Here is a 23,275-nt window from a genome sequence, read left to right as displayed (position 1 = left end):
ATTGTGTTCACTTTTGGTCTCCTAATCTGAGGAAGGACGTTCTTGCTATTAAGGAAGTGCAGCGAAGGTTCACCAGACTGATTCCCGGGATGGCTGGACTGACCTATGAGGAGAGACTTGATCAACTGGGCCTTTATACACTGGAGTTTAGAAGGATGAGAGGGGATCTCATAGAAATGTATAAGATTCTGACGGGACGGGACAGGTTAGATGCGGGAAGAATGTTCCCGATGTTGGGGAAGTCCAGAACCAGGGGACACAGTCTTAGGATAAGGGGTAGGCCATTTAGGACTGAGATGAGGAGAAACTTCTTCACTCAGTGAGTTGTTAACCTGTGGAATTCCCTGCCGCAGAGAGTCGTTGATGCCAGTTCATTGGATATATTCAAGAGGGAGTTAGATGTGGCCCTTATGGCTAAAGGGATCAAGGGGTATGGAGAGAAAACGGGAAAGGGGGACTGAGGTGAATGATCAGCCATGATCATATTGAATGGTGGTGCAGGCTCGAAGGGCCGAATGGCTTACTCCTGCACCTATTTTCTATGTTTCTATGTTTCTATGTCACTTCATGAGCATCTAAATTCGGCGTTCCCCGACCAATTAACGCGAGCCTGTGTGATGACAACACACATGGGTCTAGTTCAGCTGAACTAACTGAAGGGACTCTGTGAAGATGAATGTTGAAGGAATGGGTACTTTTCAGAATGGCAGGCAGTGACTAGTGGGGTACCGCAAGGTTCTGTGCTGGGGCCCCAGCTGTTTACATTGTACATTAATGATTTAGACGAGGGGATTAAATGTAGTATCTCCAAATTTGCGGATGACACTAAGTTGGGTGGCAGTGTGAGCTGCGAGGAGGATGCTATGAGGCTGCAGAGTGACTTGGATAGGTTAGGTGAGTGGGCAAATGCATGGCAGATGAAGTATAATGTGGATAAATGTGAGGTTATCCACTTTGGTGGTAAAAACAGAGATTCAGACTATTATCCGAATGGTGACAGATTAGGAAAAGGGGAGGTGCAAAGAGACCCGGGTGTCATGGTACATCAGTCATTGAAGGTTGGCATGCAGGTACAGCAGGCGGTTAAGAAAGCAAATGGCATGTTGGCCTTCATAGCAAGGGAATTTGAGTACAGGGGCAGGGAGGTGTTACTACAGTTGGGCAGGGCCTTGGTGAGGCCACACCTGGAGTATTGTGTACAGTTTTGGTCTCCTAACTTGAGGAAGGACATTCTTGCTATTGAGGGGAGTGCAGCAAAGGTTCACCAGACTGATTCCCGGGATGGCGGGACTGACCTATCAAGAAAGACTGGATCAACTGGGCTTGTATTCACTGGAGTTGGGAAGAATGAGAGGGGATCTCATAGAAACGTTTAATATTCTGACGGGTTTAGACAGGTTGGATGCAGGAAGAATGTTCCCAATGTTAGTGAAGTCCAGAACCAGGGGTCACAGTCTAAGGATAAGGGGTAAGCCATTTAGGACCGAGATGAGGAGAAACTTCTTCACCCAGAGAGTGGTGAACCTGTGGAATTCTCTACCACAGAAAGTTGTTGAGGCCAATTCACTAAATATATTCAAAAGGGAGTTAGATATAGTCGTTACTACTCGGGTGATCAAAGGATATGGCGAGAAAGCAGGAATGGGGTACTGAAGTTGCATGTTCAGCCATGAATGGTGGTGCAGGCTAGAAGGGCCGAATGGCCTACTCCTGCACCTAGTTTCTATGTTTCTATGTTTTTATTGTCATGGTGGGGGAACAAATGAAACAACATGGCAATGCTGCATCTCGTTTAAATGATGCCTTCCTAGAGTTGATGCTGTGTTCTGTAAGGGCCTGCAGGGAGATTCTCTTCCTGCGCAGATTCCAGCCCATCATTCTTCATACTTACTTAACTTGCAGGTGCACCTGTTCCTATCTGTCCAGGCACTTAAAGCGCATCTTCAGCATTCCGATTGCTTGCTCGATGGCATTTCTGGTGGTCACGTGGCTTTGATTGTATGGGGTAGAAATTGCCCTCCCCCCGAAACGGGGCGTACCCACCATTTTGTAAAAGTTTTTCTCTGCTGCAACCCATGTGGCAGAGGTGCCGTCGATGTTCGACACTTTGAATTTTTTTTGGCTCGGGGTGGAAGTCGTGGCGACTGAGGGGCGGAAGTGCCCTTGCAGTGGGTCTACCGCCCTGACCAGTCATCAACGCCACCCTGGTGACGTCAGTGCTGACATGGCACAATGTCTCTCCCCTTCAGTTAAAGGGGAGTGCCGCTGCAAGCTCTGCATACTTTTAAGTTAGGTCTGCTTGGCCACCAGGGCGGGCTTTGGCCGGGCAGTGACCTGGCACCCAAGAGAGGGTGCCAGGCTGCCTGTTGGAGGCCTGGCCGAACCCAGGGGCATAACTGTCGGGCCGACCTGGCAGTCAGCTGACAAAAAAAAAACAACATGGCGGCCGCGGCAGTGCGCCCTCCCCTTTAAAGGTGGTCGAGCCGCCATGTTACAGAGAGTGCACCGACACACAAAGCTGTCGGGGGCACTGACTGGCGGCGGAGCCGATCCTGCGGGGTAATACCGAGAAAAGGGCCATTTCCCGAGGGGCAATTTCACCAGGGGGGACCCTACCAGTTGGTAAGGGGGTCGGCGCAAGCATGCCATGGTGGAAAAACAACACAGAGTGGTCCCGGGCACCACTCCAAAAGTCATGAAGGACAATTTACAAAATGGCGGCCCCTCCGTGGAGAGTCGCTTTGAGGCAGCCCGAGGCCTTATATGGAGGGGCAATTTTGGCCCCTACCTCTCTTGGGCCTCATTATTTGGGCTCCGAATTGGAGTCATCGGGGGCTGCTCTTGTCTTCCAGAAATCAGCCACAAACTCTGCTTTGAGGTCCGAAGAGCTCTGGAAGGGTGGATTGGCGCTGGATGAAAGAATCATAAGAACAACATAAGAAATAGGAGCAGGAGTAGGCCATACGGCCCCTCGAGCCTGCTCTGCCATTCAATACGATCATGCCTGGGTATCTTGCATGCGCCTACATGATTATCTTTTTTAATGTACACGAGTTGAACATTGATGGAGTGGAAGCCCTTGATTGCCACATGTCTGCAGTCGGTGACTCCCTGGACCTGTGGGACGCCATCCAGAGACGCAAAGCCGAATGCCTGCTCATTCTTACTAGCCTCATCTGTTGAAAAGTGCACATAATTGCCGGCCCTGGCAAACATGGCATCGGTCACCTGGGTGATACATTTGTGGTCAGCAGATTGGGACATTCTGCCGATATCTCGTGCAGATCCATAGTGGTAACCAAAGGCAATGGTGACTTTGCCGGCTACTGGCAAAACGTGCCCACTGGGTTCTCTGGGCAGGAGATCTTCTTCCTGGACTCTGCAAATATCTGTGACCACCTGACACGATAGGTTCACTAGATTGATCCCTGGGATGAGAGGGTTGTCCTATGAGGAGAGATCGAATAGATTGGGCCTGTACTCTCTGAAGTTTAGAAGAATACGAGGTGATCTCATTACAGATAAATGCTGAGAGATTGTTTCCCCTGGCTGGAGACTTAGGATAAGAGGCTCGTTGAGTATATTCAAGGCTCAGATAGATAGATTTTTGGACTCCAGAGGAATCATGGGGTATGGCGATAGGGCAAGAAAGTAGAGTTGAAGTCGAAGATCAGCCATGATCCTATTAAATGGGGCTGTATGACCAGTCCTGCTCCTAATTCTTCTGTTCTTATATTCTTATACCCTGAGGCACTCGTGTTCCAACATGCCCAGGAAGCTGATCCTTCCCTATATACCCCCTGTTGGTGGTATTGTCTCCTGCAAGCTTTAAAAAAAAATTGTTTCTGGGATATGGACATCGTTGGCAAGTCCAGTATTTATTGTCCATCCCTAATTGCCCTTGAGAATGTGGTGGTAAGACACCTTCTTGAACCCCTGCTGTCTGTGTGGTGAAGGTATTCCCACAGTGCTGTTAGGGAGTGAGTTCCAGGATTTTGACCCAGTGACGATGAAGGAACAGCGATATATTTCCAAGTCAGGATGATGTGTAACTTGGAGGGGGAACTTGGAGGTGGTGATGTTTCCATGTGCCTGCTCTCCTTGTCCTTTTGGTGGTAGAGATCGTGAGTTTGGGAGGTGATGCCAAAGAAGCCATGGTAAGTTGATGCAGTGCATCAACTGTGTAAGTGGCACCCACGCTGAACTTATGCTTGACAGATGGAAAGCGTAGATCAGGCTTACAAAAATCCACGGTAGCACAAATGACCTCCGAAATAGTGGAAATCAGCTGCAACGTAGTGAAAGCACACTCTCCAGAAGCCTTTCACTCAGGCAAGGAAGCAGCTGTGAGTTCTGAGCACTTATAGGATTGTTTGCCTGTCATTTTGGTCAGCCCCATCAATTCGCACTGTTATCTCGCCTTGCTTTCACTGGCAAGTCCCAGGAAGCCTGCAGTTAAAGCTCAAATCTGCAGTTAAAACAGCTCCTAATTGTCTCTTAATATCTTTCAATTGTCAACCTGCCTCTCCCATTGGGGTTTCTTGCACACAGCTGCAAGCGCTGCAGTTAAAAACGGAAATCAGCCGGTTCGAGCCGGCCACCTGTTTCATCCCTTTTAACTACCTGCCCGCTCCCAAAGGTAAAAATTCCTCCCTGAAACTCTGGTGACAGCATACGTAGAGTATTATGTCCTCTTTGGGTTATGATGCATACAGAAAGATGAACTCAGTGATAAAGGTACAGCCATATTGATATATCCTGCTGCAACACAAGTTATTCAGTGCTAATATATAGGCCAGATAATCTCGCTACTAGAACCATTGCCATGGATGCGTGGCTCCTTCTATACTTCTCGGAGAAATGTTGTGCAGCCAACCTTAAACAGTACTCATACCTGAGTAGTGTAAATTCTTATATTTCCCACACAATCCCTATGGCCTCTTTGACTAAAGTTTGTGCTGTGGACTCTCACCCACTTGGAATCGGGTTGAAACTGTTTACAAAGAATAATAATGGACAAATCTGATCGATCCAGCTGAAAAAAGGCAGCTTAGATATAAATGGCAAGAAAGAGATTTTTTTTTACATTCAGAAAACAAATTGCATTAAAGGCACTATATATATGTAAGTTGTTGTTAAAAACCTGTATTACGCGCTGTGTTACATGGGCTGAGTGGATCTGTCAAACAGTGTCTTACCTGCTCACACAGTAGAATGCCACCATTTTGAAGATATCTTCAAACACCAATAAGGAGCCATCCAAATACATAACTGAAAGGAAAGATGAGAGAATTGAGAACTTCAATACCCTAGTATAATAAATAATAAAATATGAAAATATCACACAAATTAAATGACACACCGATGGATTTTTGAATTAATTGTACAGTATAGTCCCAATTTTAACTTGGGGTGGGAATCGGGCGGGCGGGGCCGAGAATGGTAGCCAACAGTCCTGACCACAGCAGCGTGAGGCTCAGAACCGTGGCCTGTGGGGTCACTGTGGGGCTTCGATGGGTGAGTTCAAGGGTTAAAATTGCTCTAATTCTATCTTGAGGTTTAAAGAAAATCCCCCAGGAGTACCTAACTACCTTTAATTTAAAAACATATATAAATGTAGTCTTCCATTCACTGACCCTATTGAAGTTCGGTTTCAATAAAGTAACTAGGGATAATCATATCTTAGATCTAATGTTTAATAGTCAGCCTGACCTCGTATCGGGCCTTCATGTGGGGGAACATCTGGCCAACAGTGACCACAACATTATACGGTTTCAATTGGCTAGTAAAGCTAAAGGTACTGAGCACCTGCAGCTCGTACAAGATTTCAGAAGAGCAAACTTCACCAAGATGTCAGATAATGTGGAATGGGTAAATTGGCTAACCCTCCTGGGTGGCGATGAGACAGATGTAGATAGAATATAAATGGAAAGTTTTTAAGAACAAGGTAATAAATGTGGAAAACAAATATGTACCCAAAGTGAAAAGAGTTCGGAGAGGGCACGAGAGCGGGAGCAGTGGGAGTTCAGAGAGGGCACGAGAGCGGGAGCAGTGGGAGTTCCGAGAGGGCGCGAGAGTGGGAGCAGTGGGAGTTCCGAGAGGGCGCGAGAGCGGGAGCAGTGGGAGTTCAGAGAGGGCACGAGAGCGGGAGCAGTGGGAGTTCAGAGAGGGCACGAGAGCGGGAGCAGTGGGAGTTCAGAGAAGGCACGAGAGCGGGAGCAGTGGGAGTTCAGAGAGGGCACGAGAGCGGGAGCAGTGGGAGTTCCGAGAGGGCGCGAGAGTGGGAGCAGTGGGAGTTCCGAGAGGGCGCGAGAGCGGGACCAGTGGGAGTTCCGAGAGGGCGCGAGAGCGGGAGCAGTGGGAGTTCCGAGAGGGTGCGAGAGCGGGAGCAGTGGGAGTTCCGAGAGGGCGCGAGAGCGGGAGCAGTGGGAGTTCAGGGAGGGCGTGAGAGCGGGAGCAGTGGGAGTTCCGAGAGGGCGCGAGAGTGGGAGCAGTGGGAGTTCAGGGAGGGCGTGAGAGCGGGAGCAGTGGGAGTTCAGGGAGGGCACGAGAGCGGGAGCAGTGGGAGTTCTGAGAGGGCACGAGAGCGGGAGCAGTGGGAGTTCAGGGAGGGCGTGAGAGCGGGAGCAGTGGGAGTTCAGAGAGGGCGCAAGAGCGGGAGCAGTGGGAGTTCCGAGAGGGCGCGAGAGTGGGAGCAGTGGGAGTTCAGGGAGGGCGTGAGAGCGGGAGCAGTGGGAGTTCAGGGAGGGCGTGAGAGCGGGAGCAGTGGGAGTTCAGAGAGGGCACGAGAGCGGGAGCAGTGGGAGTTCAGGGAGGGCGTGAGAGCGGGAGCAGTGGGAGTTCAGGGAGGGCGTGAGAGCGGGAGCAGTGGGAGTTCAGGGAGGGCGTGAGAGCGGGAGCAGTGGGAGTTCCGAGAGGGCGCGAGAGCGGGAGCAGTGGGAGTTCAGGGAGGGCGTGAGAGTGGGAGCAGTGGGAGTTCCGAGAGGGTGCGAGAGTGGGAGCAGTGGGAGTTCAGGGAGGGCGTGAGAGCGGGAGCAGTGGGAGTTCAGGGAGGGCGTGAGAGCGGGAGCAGTGGGAGTTCCGAGAGGGCGCGAGAGCGGGAGCAGTGGGAGTTCCGAGAGGGCGCGAGAGCGGGAGCAGTGGGAGTTCCGAGAGGGTGCGAGAGTGGGAGCAGTGGGAGTTCCGAGAGGGTGCGAGAGTGGGAGCAGTGGGAGTTCAGGGAGGGCGTGAGAGCGGGACCAGTGGGAGTTCAGGGAGGGCGTGAGAGCGGGAGCAGTGGGAGTTCAGGGAGGGCGTGAGAGCGGGAGCAGTGGGAGTTCCGAGAGGGCACGAGAGCAGGAGCAGTGGGAGTTCAGGGAGGGCGTGAGAGCGGGAGCAGTGGGAGTTCCGAGAGGGCACGAGAGCGGGAGCAGTGGGAGTTCCGAGAGGGCACGAGAGCGGGACCAGCAGCAACCCTACAAAGGGCGCGAGAGAGCCGAGCAGCGACCCAACCAGCATCAACTGATCTGCGAAGATAAGAAGTAAAAGAATCAATGTGTGAGGTCACAGGAAAGCAGGGAAGTGATTGGTTGGTGAGCTTTTCTCTCTTTTCTTGGGCATTGCTTTAAATTAAGAGCCGGATTAAAAACTAAACGTTAAAAACTTCAAAACTGAATTAATTAAATACATTATAGATGGCAGGACAGGCAATGTGTTACTGCTGCAACATGTAGGAGCTGCTGGACACCATTGAGGTCCACCACGACCACATCTGCTGCAAGTGTCTGCAGCTCGAGGATCTTCGGCTCGGTGATGATGAGCTGGAGTCCAGGCTTCGGACACTGTGATGCATCAGGGAGGGGGAGAGTTACCTGGACGTCGCGATCCAGGAGCTAGTCACACCAATTAGGTTAATTAATTCAAATTCGATCCGTGGTCAGGGACAGGAGGGTGTCACAACAAGCGAGGCAGGTATGGGTACTCAGGATGGAGTGATGAAGGAGCTTCAGCCCTTGCTCTTGTCCAGCAGGTCATGTGTGGACGAGAGGAGGGACTGCAGGGAGGATGAGCAAACTGACCACAGCACCATGGAACAGGGGGCCATTCAAGTGGGGGGAGTAAAAAGAAACATTGTAGTGGTAGGGAACAATATCATTAAGCGGATAGATATTGTTCTCTACAGCTGAGAGCATTAGTCCCGATGGCTGTGTTGCCTGCCCGGTGCCAGGGTTAAGGACATCTCCTTAGGACTGGAGAGGAACTTGGTGTGGCAGGGGAATGATCCAGTTGTCGTGGTCCATGTAGGTACCAATGACATAAGTAGAACAAAGGAAGTGGTTCTGCTGAGGGAGTATGAGCAGTTAGGGGCTAAATTAAAAAGCAGAACCACAAAGGCAATAATCTCTGGATTACTACCTGAGCCACGAGCAAATTTGCATAGGGTAAATTAGATCAGAGAGTTAAACACGTAGCTCAAAGACTGGTGTGGGAGAAATGGGTTTTGGTTCGTGGGACACTGGGACCAGTACTGGGGTAAACTGTTCCGTTTGGGCAGGCTCCACTTAGACCGTGCTGGGACTAGGGTCCTGGTGAATAACTAGGGCTATAGAGAGGGCTTTAAACTAAATATTGAGGTGAGGGTTCAGGTGAGCGGAAATTTAAAAAGGTCAAAGAGCAAGGAGAAGACAATAGAGCAGGGTAGCGCTGGGGGAAATGATAACCAGAGCGTGCCAGGAAGCGACAGAATGTATAAACATAAAAGTGTATTAGAAAGTGGGGTCAAAGCAGGGAAAAAATGGTAAAAAAAACAAAATTATAAGCTCTTTATCTGAATGCACGCAGCATTCTTAACAAAATAGATGAGTTGGCGGCACAAATAGATATAAATGGGTATGATCTGATGGCCATTACAGAGACATGGTTGCAAGGTGACCAAGGCTGGGAACTGAATATTCAGGGGTATTTGACAATTCGGAAGGACAGGCAGAAAGGAAAAGGAGGTGGGGTAGCTCTGTTAATAAAGGATGAGATCAGTGCAGTGGTGAGAAATTATATTAGCTCAGAAAATCAATATGTTGAATCAGTTTGGGTGGAGATAAGAAATAATAAGAGGAAGAAGTCACTGGTGGTGCAGATAATACTAAGATCTGTGTGAGTGTTAGAACTGTAGATGATGCTCGTCTGCTTCAGGCAGATCTTAATGTGTTGGGAGATTCAGCTCAAGACTGGAAAATGATGTATAACTTAGGTAAGTGTAGTTTTACATATGTGGGCAGGGCAAATGCTCAACATTCATAAGCTCTTCAGGGAAAGGCATTAAAGATGGTGGAGATAGAAAGAGATTTGGGCATTCTAGTGCATACATCTTTAAAGGAAGATGAGCAATGCTGTGAAGCGATAGCTAAATCAAATAGGGTGTTGGGGTGTATCCATAGGATAATTGAGTACAAGACAAGGCATACTGTTTTGTCTTTGTACAAGACCTTAGTCAGGCCGCATTTGGAATACTTTATCCAGTTTTGGTTTCTTCACATGGTCGGTGATTTTGAGGCTTTGCAGAGGGTACAGAGGAGGGCCACAAGACTAATTCCCAGTCTAAAGCATCTTAGTTATCAAGATAGTTCAAAAGAGTTGGGACTCTATACGTTAGAGAAGCGTAGACATATTGATCTGATTGAGGTTTATAAGATAATGAAGGGAATAGATTGTGTTCCAGCTGACAGTTTATTTCAATTAAATAGGTTAGGCAGGACCAGGGTTCACAAATTTAAGTTGTATAAGGCTAGATCTAGATTAGATGTCAGGAAGTGGTTCTTTCCCCAGAGAATAGTGGACCTCTGCAACAGGCTGCCGTCTCGTGTGGTAGATGCTGATTCACTGAATTCCTTCAAATGAGAGCTGGACCTGATTCAGGCCGGGGCAGAGATCACTTCTTCCAGAAGGTGGGTATTGTAGGGAATTCAGGGCCAGAGTGATCTCCTGGACTAATCTTGATTGCCTAGACGGGTTGGAGAGAAATATCCCAGATTTCTTTTCCCAAATTGGTCTGGATTTTTTAATCTGTTTTTTTGGCCTCTTCCAGGAGATCACATGGTTTTGGGTGGGGATGAAGTCTCCTTCTTAGGCAGTCCCTTGGAGTCAAGGATGACTTGCTTCCACACTAACATGAGTTCGAAGCTGGCTGATGAGTTCAATGCGGGATCTACAAACTCTGTCACAGATGGGGCAGATGGTGGTTACAGGAATGGGTGGGTGGGGTGCGTGGTTTGTCATATTCTCCTTCCGCTGTTTTTACTTGATTACCGCGTGCTCCCGACAGTGGTGTATGCAGCACACAAATCACTGACTCCACACGGTCTGGCGTAAATCTAACTGCTGTGACCTTCGTCCTTTATTGTTCAGCTCCAGAGTGCCTCTCAGGTGTGGTGGTCAGCCTTTTTATAGCGCCTGTTGCAGGCACTTCCAGGTTTCCCACCACAGCGCCCTCTGTGGTGTAGCATTGTGCTTACATTACATTTAAGGTACCAGGACGATACACACAGCAATACATAATATCACACCGACAAAGAGACTCAGTGTGCGACGCCTTCCTGAATACTTCTTCTCCACTTTGAGCGGTCATAGGTCAGGGATTCTCAAGAGTCGGTAGGGATGTTACATTTTTTCAGGGAGGCTTTGAGGATGTCCTTGAAGCATTTTCTCTGCCCTCCTGGGGCTCGATTGCCGTGACGGAGCTCAGAGTAGAGTGCCTGTTTCGGGAGTCTTGTATGCGGACTACGTGGCCCGCACATCGGAGCTGATTAAGCGTGATCGATGCTTCAATGCTGGGGATGTTGGCCTGAGAGAGAACGCTGATGTTGGTGCACCTATCCTGCCAATGGATTTGCAGAATTTTGTCACAGCAACGTTGGTGGTACTCCTCCAGTGATTTGAGGTGTCTACTGTACATTGCCCATGTCCCTGAGGCATAAAGGAGGACGGGAATCACTCCTGCTCCGTAGACATATGTTGTGATACACAAGGTATCGCAATTGTGTGGGGCAGGCTCGATGGACCAGATGGTCTTTACCTGTCCGTCATTGTTCGTATGTTCGTATGTTCATAAGTGTTAATCTTGTAAGGCACCTCCTTTCCTGTGACGTGGCATGAAACCGTACCAATAAACATGTCTGCCATAAGAGGCATTTTCTAAAGTAAAATTCAAATGGGCATGCTTGGAAAGGGTCAGAAAAAGAAACTCTACATAATTGTATAAAAAGGTAACATAGGTTGAGAATTTCTTCCAAGCTGTTGATTCCGGAGATGAGAGGGTTGACTTATGAGGAAAGGTTGAGTAGGTTGGACCTCTTCTCATTGGAATTCAGAATAATGAGAGGTGATCTTATCGAAATGTATAAGATTATGAGGGGACTTGACAAGGTGGATGCAGAGAGTTTCCATGGATGGGGGAGACTAGAACTAGGGGGCATAATCTTACAATAAGGGTCCGCCCATTTAAAACTGAGCTGAGGTGGAATTTCTTCTCTTAGAGTGTTGTAAATCTGTGGAATTCGCTGCCTCAGAGAGCTGTGGAAGCTGGGCCATTGAATAAATTTAAGACAGAGATAGACAGTTTCTTAACTGATAAGGGAATAAGGGGTTATGGGGAGCGGGCGGGGAAGTGGACCTGAGTCCATGATCGGATCAGCTATGATCGTATTAAATGGCGGCGTAGGTTTGAGGGGTCGTATGGCCTACTCCTGCTCCTATTTCTTATGTTCTTATGTTCTTATGTTAAAATGAACAAAGAGGTTGGATCTATAAAGCACTTCAGTGTCACTGTTCACGACATCATTCAACCCTCCTGACTGTATCACTGCCTTGAGCACATTCCTAACCTTCTGTTATTTTCAATTCATTTATATCAAGAGAGCTTGAAAAGAGTAAAGGAAGTGAAATAAATGAAGAAGTAATCATATTATAAAAATGTTATATATTTTTATATCAGCTCTCAATCCAATAATGTATTTGCAGATATAAATCAATGTAATACGGTGCTTTTTATATAATGTATGGTTGAGGTGTGCATTTTTAAACTTAGTTGTGCTCTGTTTTCTATGTTTTCTCTCAGTGGCTTCTCTTGCTCATATACTTGTAGTTTTCATACTCAATTACCTTTGTCTCCTTTGCTCTCTTGATCTTCATGGGCTTTCTAAGTTCAGGCTTCCATTATCTTCCTGATTTTATTAGTTTGACTGCATGTTTTTTTCTGTTGGTCGATGCTTACTGCAGTTTCTGTAGGTTCTCTGTCTGTTAATTATGTACCTCAGCTGACATTCTCTCTCTCTACTTTGTTTTACTGTTCCTGATTTAGAGAAATGATGAGAGCATTTGTTGTGCAGAAATATACTGGCCTTCTGTTCCTAATTTCTCTGCAAGGATTTTCTGACCTTCTTGCTTTCCTTTGTGTATTTCTATTTACTCCTGTGGCACTGCAGCCAGTGCTGTTTATAATAAAGGGACAAGGTCACCTGACGAGTGACTTGTGGAAGATTCTGCCACCTTAAGGCTGTGTGTGCTGTGAGCTCCCTGAAAATATCACAATGGCGGCGAAGATGGGATTAAGCGGAGGATTCAGCTAGCCGACAGAGAGATTTTGAGAACTTCTCTGTTTTGATTAACAGCTACAAATCCGAGGTAAATTACAAGCACACTTGTTTGAACTGCCAGAGTCCGGATGGCCGTGCCTATGGGGGTAATAGGGCATTTGGGGGAATTTCAACGCGACCGTGAAAGTTTCAGAGCGTATGTGGAGCGGCTAGAAATGCTTTTCACCACAAATAATACCCTCAAAGACCCCGATGACAAAAACCATAAACGGGTGGTGTTGGAATGACAAGGGGCTATTTTCTTAACTGAAGCAGGGCCCGAGGTGTAAGAAACCTTGAAAAATATGCTTGTGCCTGACAAGCCAAAGGACACAACTCTTAAGCAGTACAGCAGTACAGCCCCGTGCCCTTGGAAATTGCTAAAAGTTATCGTTTCAGAATACGAGATCAGTTAACCAAAGAAAATATCAGTGAGTACATTGTAGCATTAAAAAAGCTATCTATTCACTGCAACTTCGGAAACTTTCAGGACCGAGCATTGCGTGACCGCTTTGTTTGTGGGATGAAAAATGATGCGATCAGAAGAAAGTTATTGACAACGCCTGACTTGACTTTTGATTTAGCTTGTCAGATTGCTATGTCAATGAACATGGTCGACCAATATTCCCGAGAATTTCATATTATTTCTAGTCGTCAGACAACTGAGATGAATCGCCTGCAGGTTAAAAGTAAAAGGCAGTTGGGTCCCAAAGTCTCAGAAACTGGCAACAGTCACAGAGTATTGAAGTCCTGCTATCGGTGCCTGGAACAACACATTGCTCAAAGTTTTCCATATGTGAAGGCAGAGTATTTCTTCTGCAGGAAAACTGGGCATCTTGCGAAGGCATGCCGACTGAAGGGTAAACCGGCTTTCAAAGCTATGAGTAGAAATTCCCAGAGACTACATAGCATGCAAGAAAAACAACAGGACAAGGAGATGTCAGAGCTAAACATCATCAAGAGCACGAGGTTAACTAACAGCAATTCGAAAAGTATCATAATCCACATAGATGTTGCAGGAATCAAGATACCAAGGAAATCGACACTGGTGGGTCTGTGAGTGTAGTACCGGGGTCGCTATACCTCAACAAATTGCGGGATTTCCCATTGGAGAAATCCAAGAAAGAGCTGCGAGGCTACTCGGGAGAGAATATTCCTGTGGTAGGTCGTATCACCATACCAGTGAAATACAAGGATCAATTTCAGAGCTTGCCTCTAATAGTAGTGGCAGGAGACAAGCCTGCCTTACTAGGAAGAAATTGGTTGTGATCACTGAAACTGGATTGGAGTGAGATTTTTTGTGTTGAAACGAGATTGGCATCAAAGGATGATGTCATCAAGAATTATCCGAAGGTGCTCTGCGAAATAGACAGTCCAATCCAAGGCTTCAAGGCGAGTGTCAGGGTACAGAAGGATGCTAGATCGGTTTACTGCAAGCCACGTTCCATACCATATGCACTCAAGGAAAACGTTGAGCAAGAACTCAAAAGACTAGAGACTGAGAACATTATTTCTAAAGATAGATCGATGTAATTGGGTTACACCCATTGTTGTTGTACCTAAGTCCGATGGTAAGGTAAGATTGTGTGGTGATTATAAAGTAACCATAAACCAGGTTCTAGAGGGTAATGTCCCCAATACATTGCCAAAAATAGAAGATTTGTTCACAACACTGACAGTTGGTCAGATCTTCTCAAAGTTGGATCTTACGAATGCCTACTTACAGCTTGAACTCGATGAGGGCTCCAAGTCATGTTTGACTATAAATACTCATCTTGGCCTAAATCAATTTAATAGGCTATCATTTGGAGTGTCTTCCACCCCTGCCATATTCCAAGGGGTGATGAACCAGATTTTACAAGGTATTGAAGGGGTAGTATGTTATTTAGATGAATTACTAATTTCAGCACCAGATAGGCACATTTATAATAACATATTGAATGAAGTCCTCAAATGGCTAGAGAAGCACAGAGTACGAATGTCTGCTCGCAAGTGTGAGTTATTTAAAAACTCAGTGGAGTACTTTAGGGTACAGAGTAGAAAAAGATGGTTTACATCCAACCAAGGGAAAGCTGGATGCAATCAGAAATGCAACCACTCCCAAGAATGTCACTGAACTTAGATCATTTTTGGGTCCTTTAAACTATTTTGGGAAGTTCCTACCAAATTTGGCTACAGTATTACATCCACTGAATGAACTATTGAAAAAACAGGTCCATTGGAAGTGGTCAGAAGAATGCGATACAGCTTTCAAGGAGTGTAAAAGCAAATTGGTAGAGAGCACCATGTTAGTTCACTATGACGTATATAAGATCAAGCTAGAATGTGATGCCTCTCCGTATGGTGTTGGGGCAGTGATCTCTCATGTATTACGTAGTGGGGAGGAGAGACCACTTGCTTTTGCTTCACGCACTCAGTGCCAGTGAGCGAAATTATGCGCAAATCGAAAGGGAAACTTTGGCATTAATTTTTGGGATCAAGAAGTTCCACAAATACTTGTATGGTCGTATGTTTACCATCGTTACGAACCATAAGCCCCTGACAGCAATACTCCATCCAAAGTCCCCAGTTCCAACGTTAGCTGCAGCCCGAATGCAGAGATGGGCTTTGATTTTGTCAGCATATACATATGATATTGAATACAGATGATCAGCCGATCACATTAATGCTGATGCTATGTCTAGATTGCCTTCCCCATCACAAGTTACAAACAATAGGGAAGAAGTGTTCTATTTTTCATAAATGGATGAACTGCCAGTCACAGCTGGAGATTGGTAGAGCAACCAAACATGACGCAGTGATGTCAAAGGTGTATGATTATATTGCAAATGGATGGCCAAACCAGGTAATAGACAAAGATATTCATCCATTCTTCATTCATAGGAATGAATTATCAGTCGATAAAGATTGTAACATGTGGGGTGCAAGAGTGGTTATGCCAAATAAATTCAGGTCCAAATTATTAGGAGATCTCCATGACCAGCACCTGGGAATGTGCTTGACCAAGCGTTTTGCACGCAGTTACTTATGGTGGCCATGCCTTGATAAAGATATAGAGTACATCGTCAGTCAGTATACGCCATGTCAATCAGTAAGCAAGCAACCACCATCAGTACCATTACAACCATGGAAATGGTCTCCCAGATTGTGGCAAAGGCTACATATTGATTTTGCTGAGCTAGAAGGACAACAATTGTTCATTGTGATTGATAGCCATTCGAAGTGGGTCGAGGTGTTTCCAATGGGGAAAATAACAACAAGTACAACATTAGACATTTTACGAAGATTATTTTCTTCATTTGGTTTCCCAGAAGAAATTGTTTCGGATAATGGACCACATTTTCATTCAGAAGAATTTGCACAATTCACGAGCCAAAATGGTGTGAAACTTACCAAGGTTCCACCATATCACCCTGCTTCAAATGGTGCAGCAGAGCACACTGTACAAATTGTAAAACGTGCCCTCATCAAACAGATGTTGGATCCAAATCCAAAGAAACGACAGTTGTCATTGGACCACAAATTGGCTAATTTCCTAATTATGTATCGTAATACTCTTCACAAAACTACTGGTAGAACACCAGCAGAGTTGTTTCTCAAACGACAGCCACGAACCAGATTCTCGTTGTTAAAACCAAACTTGGCACAGTCCATAGAAGAGACACAATTAAGATAGAAAGAGAATCATGATAGAGGTAGAGTAAAAGAGAGAAGTGTGAAATTAAGTCAGAAGGTGACAGTGAAGAACCATCATCATAAATGGTTAAAGTGGTTACTAGGAAGAGTGGTGAAGATATGTGGTCCTCGCACATATTTGGTCAAGATGTTTGATCATGGGCAGGTTAGGTTTGTTCACATTGATTATATTTTACCTACAGATGTGGAAGTAGTTGAAGGTCGGAATGATTCAATTATTTCTAACTCATCAGATAGTTTTGATACACCAGTAGCATATCCTACATCAAATGTACTGAAAACAAATCCAAGAGAAATTCAGAATTTAATTCTGAGTCCGAGTCAGGCAAACAAACAGTCTGAAGTTAGAGAGAGTTCAATTGGAAATCAAGGGCACCCCTTGGAGGATCAGCCTCGAATGAATATAAATTCGACACCGTGTTTGGAAGGTTCTGTTCGAGAGTGAAGGTATCCTCTTCAAAACAAAGCTTGATTTGTAAATATGGCAAAATAAGTCCATATCTTTTGTTATGTATAACCATGCAAGTTATGTATGATGATTGTTTGTTATAATTACTTCCTCATTAAGGAGGGAGAAGTGTAATGTCTGTAGCTCCACACTGTGGATTCCTGTGGCACTGCAGCCAGTGCTGTTTATAATAAAGAGACCAGGTCACCTGACTGGTGACTTCTGGAAGGTTCTGCCTCCTTAAGGCTGTGTGTGTTTCTGTGAGTACCTGAAGATATTACACAGGGATATCCTTTTAAAGTACTATAATCTTCTCTGTTAATATGTGGACAGTAAAGCTCTGTAATTCTGCTAAGGGCCATGTTGAAAACAAGGTGGAACTGCACTTGAAGAATTGGAAAATGTGGCGAAAGCTGGGATTTTTGATGTGCGGTGGGGGATGCAAAACTTTACTCACCCCTACTGCCCAGAGTATGTACCTGGGGGAGCTTCTGTTCCTGTGCTACCACGGGGATTCTACCCATTACCTCTTCTTAAGACCTCAATACAATTGCTGCTAGCTGAGAGCTGCGCGAGTGCGATTGAGATCTTTGGCAAGGTTCCAACAGCTCTGCAGACAAAGATAATCAATCCTGGTGCTACAGGCTTCCTTCGGAGCTGAAGATTGTTTTTTCGAATGTCATTTTCTGTCAGTGAAAGGGCTTGGGGCACCTCTGATGCATCGGCTATGGGCATCGCCACCTTACAAGGGTGGATCAGGGTGGGCACCTCTGACCATGGCAATGACCATGTATGCTGTGGTCCTGAACCTTATAGGTCACAAAGGTCTCTGATTTGATCCATGCTCTGTGCTGCTAAGCTTGGGCAGGAATCAGTTGGGGTTCCCACTTCTGACCATACAGTGACCCCCTGGAAGTGCTTGTGTTCGTTGAGTACAGGATCAGGTTCAGATATGATGCCCTTCATACACATGAAGAATGGTCACGAAGGGAAGGTACTAAGGGGAAAGTGTCCCCCATGTGAGAGTGTGGAAGAGTGAATCAGCATGAGGCAATTCCTTTGTGAAAAATGGAAAAAAGGAACATAATGATGGGAAGGGGGGAATATATGCTTCTTCCCTTGATTTTGGGTTTATTGGTTTGTTACCAATGTTTGGAAAATTTCCGATTCATCATCCCACAGAGCTGCTTCCTCTTATTGGGTCCAGTTCTGCTTATCTCTGCAGGGCTGACTGCAAGTTTCCACTCACCAATCTTTTTTACAATCTGTCGCCATCTGTCAGCATCATGACCACTGCCCTGGACCAGAACCCTCTAGACTGGAACTGAAGGCCTGCATGTCCAAGTCTCGGTATCAAACTCCAGCTCCCACTAGGTTTTAGTGGGGACACTTTAATTCCTCTTCTTTTGCACTTAGCTTCAGTACACTTATAAAATGCAAATGTTCATTTATTGAAACAATTTATTGGATGTGGCATATAAAGTGCAAGCCTGCAGATAATCTCAGGTAATTTTCTTCAAGAGTTACCAGCAGAGGGAGATAATACGAGATAAGGACATGGCATAATGAAGCGACATACGTTTGACATACAAGGTAGATTTTCCTATCTAAACAAGGAGGCAGTGAGAACATTAGGGTGTAGGTGTTATGGTTGCCTTAGTAACACACAGTCAACCCTGATGAACCTTCTGGGCCCAGAACTCATTAGACATTCAGAGCGAGTCTCTGACATGTAATCCACCAGTGGCTTTTGTTCTTAGGCAAGTCATCTGGCACTTAAAGTCCCAAATTATTGTACAACATTTGTTCAGAGCTGCACGGTGTAAGAATGGAGTAGCAGTATATCAGAACACCAAGGCTTCCTGATGCAGCATGGAAGATGCTGCTGAAAGAAGTGAGGCACAGAAGGTACTTCAACGCACACTTCCCACAGGAGAGAAGTCTGGAAGGAAGCAGCACTCCGTGTCAATGCTGTGTCCACAGCACAGAGGACCGAGGAACATAAGAACATCGGGACAGGAGTAGGCCATTCAGCCCCTCAAGCCTGTTCCCCCATTCAATGAGATCATGGCTGATCTGTGATCTAGTGCCGTATACCTGCATTTAGCCCATATCCCTTAATCCCTGTGGTTAACAAAATGTTATCAATCTCCGATTTAAAATTAACAATTGATCTGTCATCAATTGCCCTGGCTCCAAATGTAAACAAAAAGTTTAGAGACTTGACAATTTCAGCCAAGGTAAGGCTACCCACCATTACCTTATACCAGAAGGTTGCCAAAGCATGTATTCCATAAAAAATTTTTTTTTAACCATTGAGACTACATCACAGCCTTCGAATGCGAACCATGTCTATCCAATGTGCAGCACGGCACAGAGTGAAGCTGTAACTTTACCTGAAGCACTTGGCATACTGACATCTTAAAAGAGTTTCTCCCCCCAAAATCTTTCCAACAACATCTAGCTGTATGATGCACACACATGATGGGCTGTCAGATGAGTACTGAGATCTCCCCTTATGCACTCCTCTAAATTATCAAAATTGCCTTTCTGTTTGCAGGAGAAAGCAATGCATAATATAAGGGAGCAGCTATGTATGGAGGAGGGCGCGAGAGGGATGGGCATTGAGTGAATTTGAAGAGGCCACATCGGGAATCATTGCCACCGAGTGCACACAGAGTGTGAGGGAGGCTGATGTTGCTGCTTTCCCACAAGCTTAGGATTGGTACATCTTTCTGATTTTCTTTCATCTCTCCCTACTTTTTCACTCACTCATTGCTGCTGGGCATACACTTGAGCATTACACCATGTCACACAATATATTGATTGCCACCGACGTAGTATCTGAAGGGGTATCATGCAGTTAGGATTGTAATACATGTTCCTCTTTTTCTATGGGTGGAGTGCGTGTCGCAGGGTGCTATGAGGTACTGGCTTCTTGGCGGCGCTGGGATCTGTTGCTGACTATTATGGGAAGAGCCAGCCTCAGGTCCCAGAGCCTTAAAGAAGCCAGCACCTCATAGCACCCCTCATCACTCATTCTGCTCAGTGTAAACAGAAGTATATCTACCCTCGAGGATTTAGAGGTCTGTTTGAGGAGGGTGCAGCGGGTGAGCCATAGAGCACAAGATGGTGGCAGTAGAGAGAAGGACTCCACTGTCTGAAGGACTAACTCGTGATGTTCCTCAGCTGCCGATCCCAGGGATTCACAGGTCATAGTTTAAAGGAAGCTGGTATCGCCAAATGAACACTTCGAAAGTGTGCAAAATACCCTGTCAGCAAGTGTGGAGGAGTCCACCACCCACAAGTGTCCAGTCATGCATGACCACAACAGAACTGTAGTCCAACATGGAGCTCACGGCTGCAGCAGCATGGCTGGAATAGGCACGGGTGGCAAACACTTGACAAGACCAGGCACCACCACAGTATTGGGCAGTGACAGGAACAGGAGGTACAGAGAGACCTCAATCCCAAGTGGGCCCCACTTACACCACCCTGCAGGATGCATTATATTGCTCCTGCCACTGAGGATTCACCTAGAAGCAGCACAAGATCGGGATTTGGAATACACAAAGTGTACACCATTGCTAGGGGGGAGCACCAGAGTCAAAATCCCCAAGCACACCTGCACAAAGCACTGTTAGTTTTGGTTGTTTTAAAAATACTTTGTCCAGAGAGTTTCTTTCTGGTGATGCTAACAAATGGTGTCATACTAAAGCGTGAAATACTGCCATTACTGCGCTCTCAAAGCAATGCCCAGAATGAATTTACATTGACTTGCCAAACAGAACGGTGCCTGAGGGTTCCATTCAGAAGCCCTGGTGCCTTCTCACATAGAGTGATGGTTAATACTGAAGCAGTCGCTTTACAGATTCCCCTCTGTGAGATCTTCCTAGTCCATGGAAATATACTTTCTTCATAGTCTCTTATATCTGAAGAACATAGCTGCCAGACTGGGTCTAAGGCAGCTGGTGAGAGAATCAACATGAGGGAAAAATCTATTTGACCTCATTCACCAATCTACCTGTCGCAGATGCATCTGTCCAAGACAGCATTGGTAGTAGTGACCACTGCACAGTCCATGTGGGGACGAAGCCCTGTATTCACACTGAGGACACCCTCCATCGTGTTGTGCCTGAAGGCTCTGAGTCTCAATGCGAGGAGCATTCCTAATAAGGTGCAGATAGCTGTTAACGGGTATGATGTAATTGGGATTACGGAGACATGGATTAAGGGTAACCAAGGCTGGGAACTCAAGGGGTATTCAATATTCAGGAAAGATAGACAGGAAGGAAAAGGAGGTGGAGTATCATTAATGGTTAAAGAGGAGGTTAACGCAATAGTAAGGAAGGACATTAGCTTGAGTGATGTGGAATCTATATGGGTAGAACTGTGAAACATTAAAGGGCAGAAAACGTGAGTGGGAGTTGTATACAGACCACCAAACAGTAGTAGGGAGGTTGGGGATGGCATCAAACAGGAAATTAGGGACGCGTGCAATAAGGGTACAGCAATTATCGTGGGTGACTTTAATCTACATATTGATTGGGCTAACCAAACTGGTAGCAATACAGTGGAGGAGGATTTCCTGGAGTGTATAAGGGATGGTTTTCTAGACCAATATGTCGAGAAACCAACTAGAGAACAGGCCATCCTAGACTGGGGCTTGTGTAACGAGAGAGGATTAATTAGCAATCTGGTCGTGCATGGCCCCTTGGGGAAGAATGACCATAATATGGTAGAATTCTTCATTAAAATGGAGAGCGATACAGTTAATTCAGAGACTAGGGTCCTGAACTTAAAGAAAGGAAACTTCGATAGTATGAGGCGTGATTTGGCTAGGATAGATTGGTGAATGATAGTTAAAGGGTTGACGGTGGATAAGCAATGGCAGACATTTAAAGATCACATGGATGAATTACAACTATTGTACATCCCTGTCTGGAGTAAAAATAAAACAGGAAAGGTGGCTCAATCATGGCTAACAAGGGAAATTAGGGATAGTGTTAAATCCAAGGAAGAGGCACATAAATTGGCCAGAAAAAGCAGCAAACCTGAGGACTGGGAGAAATTTAGAATTCAGCAGAGGAGGACTAAGGGTTTAATTAGGAGGGGGAAAATAGAGTATGAGAGTAAGCTTGCAGGGAACATAAAAACTGACTGCAAAAGCTTCTATAGATATGTGAAGAGAAAAAGATTACTGAAGACTAATGTAGGTCCCTTGCAGTCAGAATCAGGTGAATTCATAATGGGGAAGAAGGAAATAGCAGACCAATTGAACAAATACTTTGGTTCTGTCTTCACTAAGGAAGACACGAATAACTTCCCAAAAATACTAGGGGACCGACGGTCCAGCGAGAAGTTGGAACTGAGGGAAATCCTCATTAGTCAGGAAATGGTGTTAGGGAAACTGATGAGACTGAAGGCCGATAAATCCCCAGGGCCTGATAGTCTGCATCCCAGAGTACTTAAGGAAGTGGCCTTAGAAATAGTAGATGGTCATTTTCCAAAACTCCATGGATTATGGATCAGTCCCTATGGATTGGAGGATTGCTATAGTAACCCCACTTTTAAAAAAAGGAGGGAGAGAGAAAACAGGGAACTATAGACTGGTTAGCCTGACATCGGTGGTGGGAAAAATGCTGGAATCACTTATTAAAGATGTAATAGCAGCGTATTTGGAAAGCAGTGGCAAGATCGGTCCAAGTCAGCATGGATTTATGAAAGGGAAATCATGCTTGACAAATCTTCTAGAGTTTTTTGAGGATGTAACTAGTAGAGTGGATAAGGGAGAGCCAGTGGATGTGGTGTATTTGGACTTACAAAAGGCTTTTGACAAGGTCTCACACAAGAGATTAGTGTGTAAAATTAAGACACATAGTATTGGGGGTAATGTACTGACGTGGATAGAGAACTGGTTGGCAGACAGGAAGCAAAGAGTGGGAATAAATGGGTCCTTTTCAGAATGGCAGGCAGTGACTAATGGGGTGCAGCAAGGTTCAGTGCTGGGATCCCAGCTATTTACAATATACATCAATGATTTGGACAAAGGAATTGGGAGTAATATCTTCAAGTTTGCAGATGACACTAAGCTGGGTGGCAGTGTGAGCTGTGAGGACAATGCTAAGAGGCTTCAGAGTGACTTGGACAGGTTAGCTGAGTGGGCAAATGCATGGCAGATGCAGTATAATGCAGATAAATGTGAGGTTGTCCACTTTGATGGTAAAAACAGGAACGCAGATTATTATCTGAATGGTGACAGATTAGGAAAAGGGGAGGTGCAATGAGACCTGGGTGTCATGGTACATCAGTTATTGAAGGTAGGCATGCAGGTACAGCCACAGTAAAGAAAACAAATGGCATGCTGGCCTTCATAGCGAGAGGATTTGTGTATAGGAGCAGCTAGGCCTTACTGCAATTGTGCAGGGCCTTGGTGAGACCACACCTTGAATATTGTGTGCAGTTTTGGTCTCCTAATCTGAGGAAGGACATGCTTGCTATTGAGGGAGTGCAGCGAAGGTTCACC

General features: G+C 45.9%; 1 protein-coding gene across 1 annotated transcript in view; it reads right to left on the bottom strand.

Annotated features, from left to right (window-relative positions):
• rin3 (Ras and Rab interactor 3) overlaps nucleotides 1-23,275 on the bottom strand; it is a 166,493-nt gene that overhangs the window by 81,414 nt on the left and 61,804 nt on the right. The window contains exon 4 of the mRNA XM_070879479.1: nucleotides 5,199-5,271. Coding sequence (XP_070735580.1) covers nucleotides 5,199-5,271 — 73 coding nt within the window. The remainder of the gene's footprint in view (nucleotides 1-5,198; nucleotides 5,272-23,275) is intronic.

The sequence above is a fragment of the Pristiophorus japonicus genome, chromosome 4 (genome assembly GCF_044704955.1).
Source record: "Pristiophorus japonicus isolate sPriJap1 chromosome 4, sPriJap1.hap1, whole genome shotgun sequence".
Lineage (NCBI taxonomy): Eukaryota > Metazoa > Chordata > Chondrichthyes > Pristiophoridae > Pristiophorus > Pristiophorus japonicus.
Note: the sequence above shows the minus strand (reverse complement) of the source record. Positions and strands in the feature narration are given on the sequence as shown.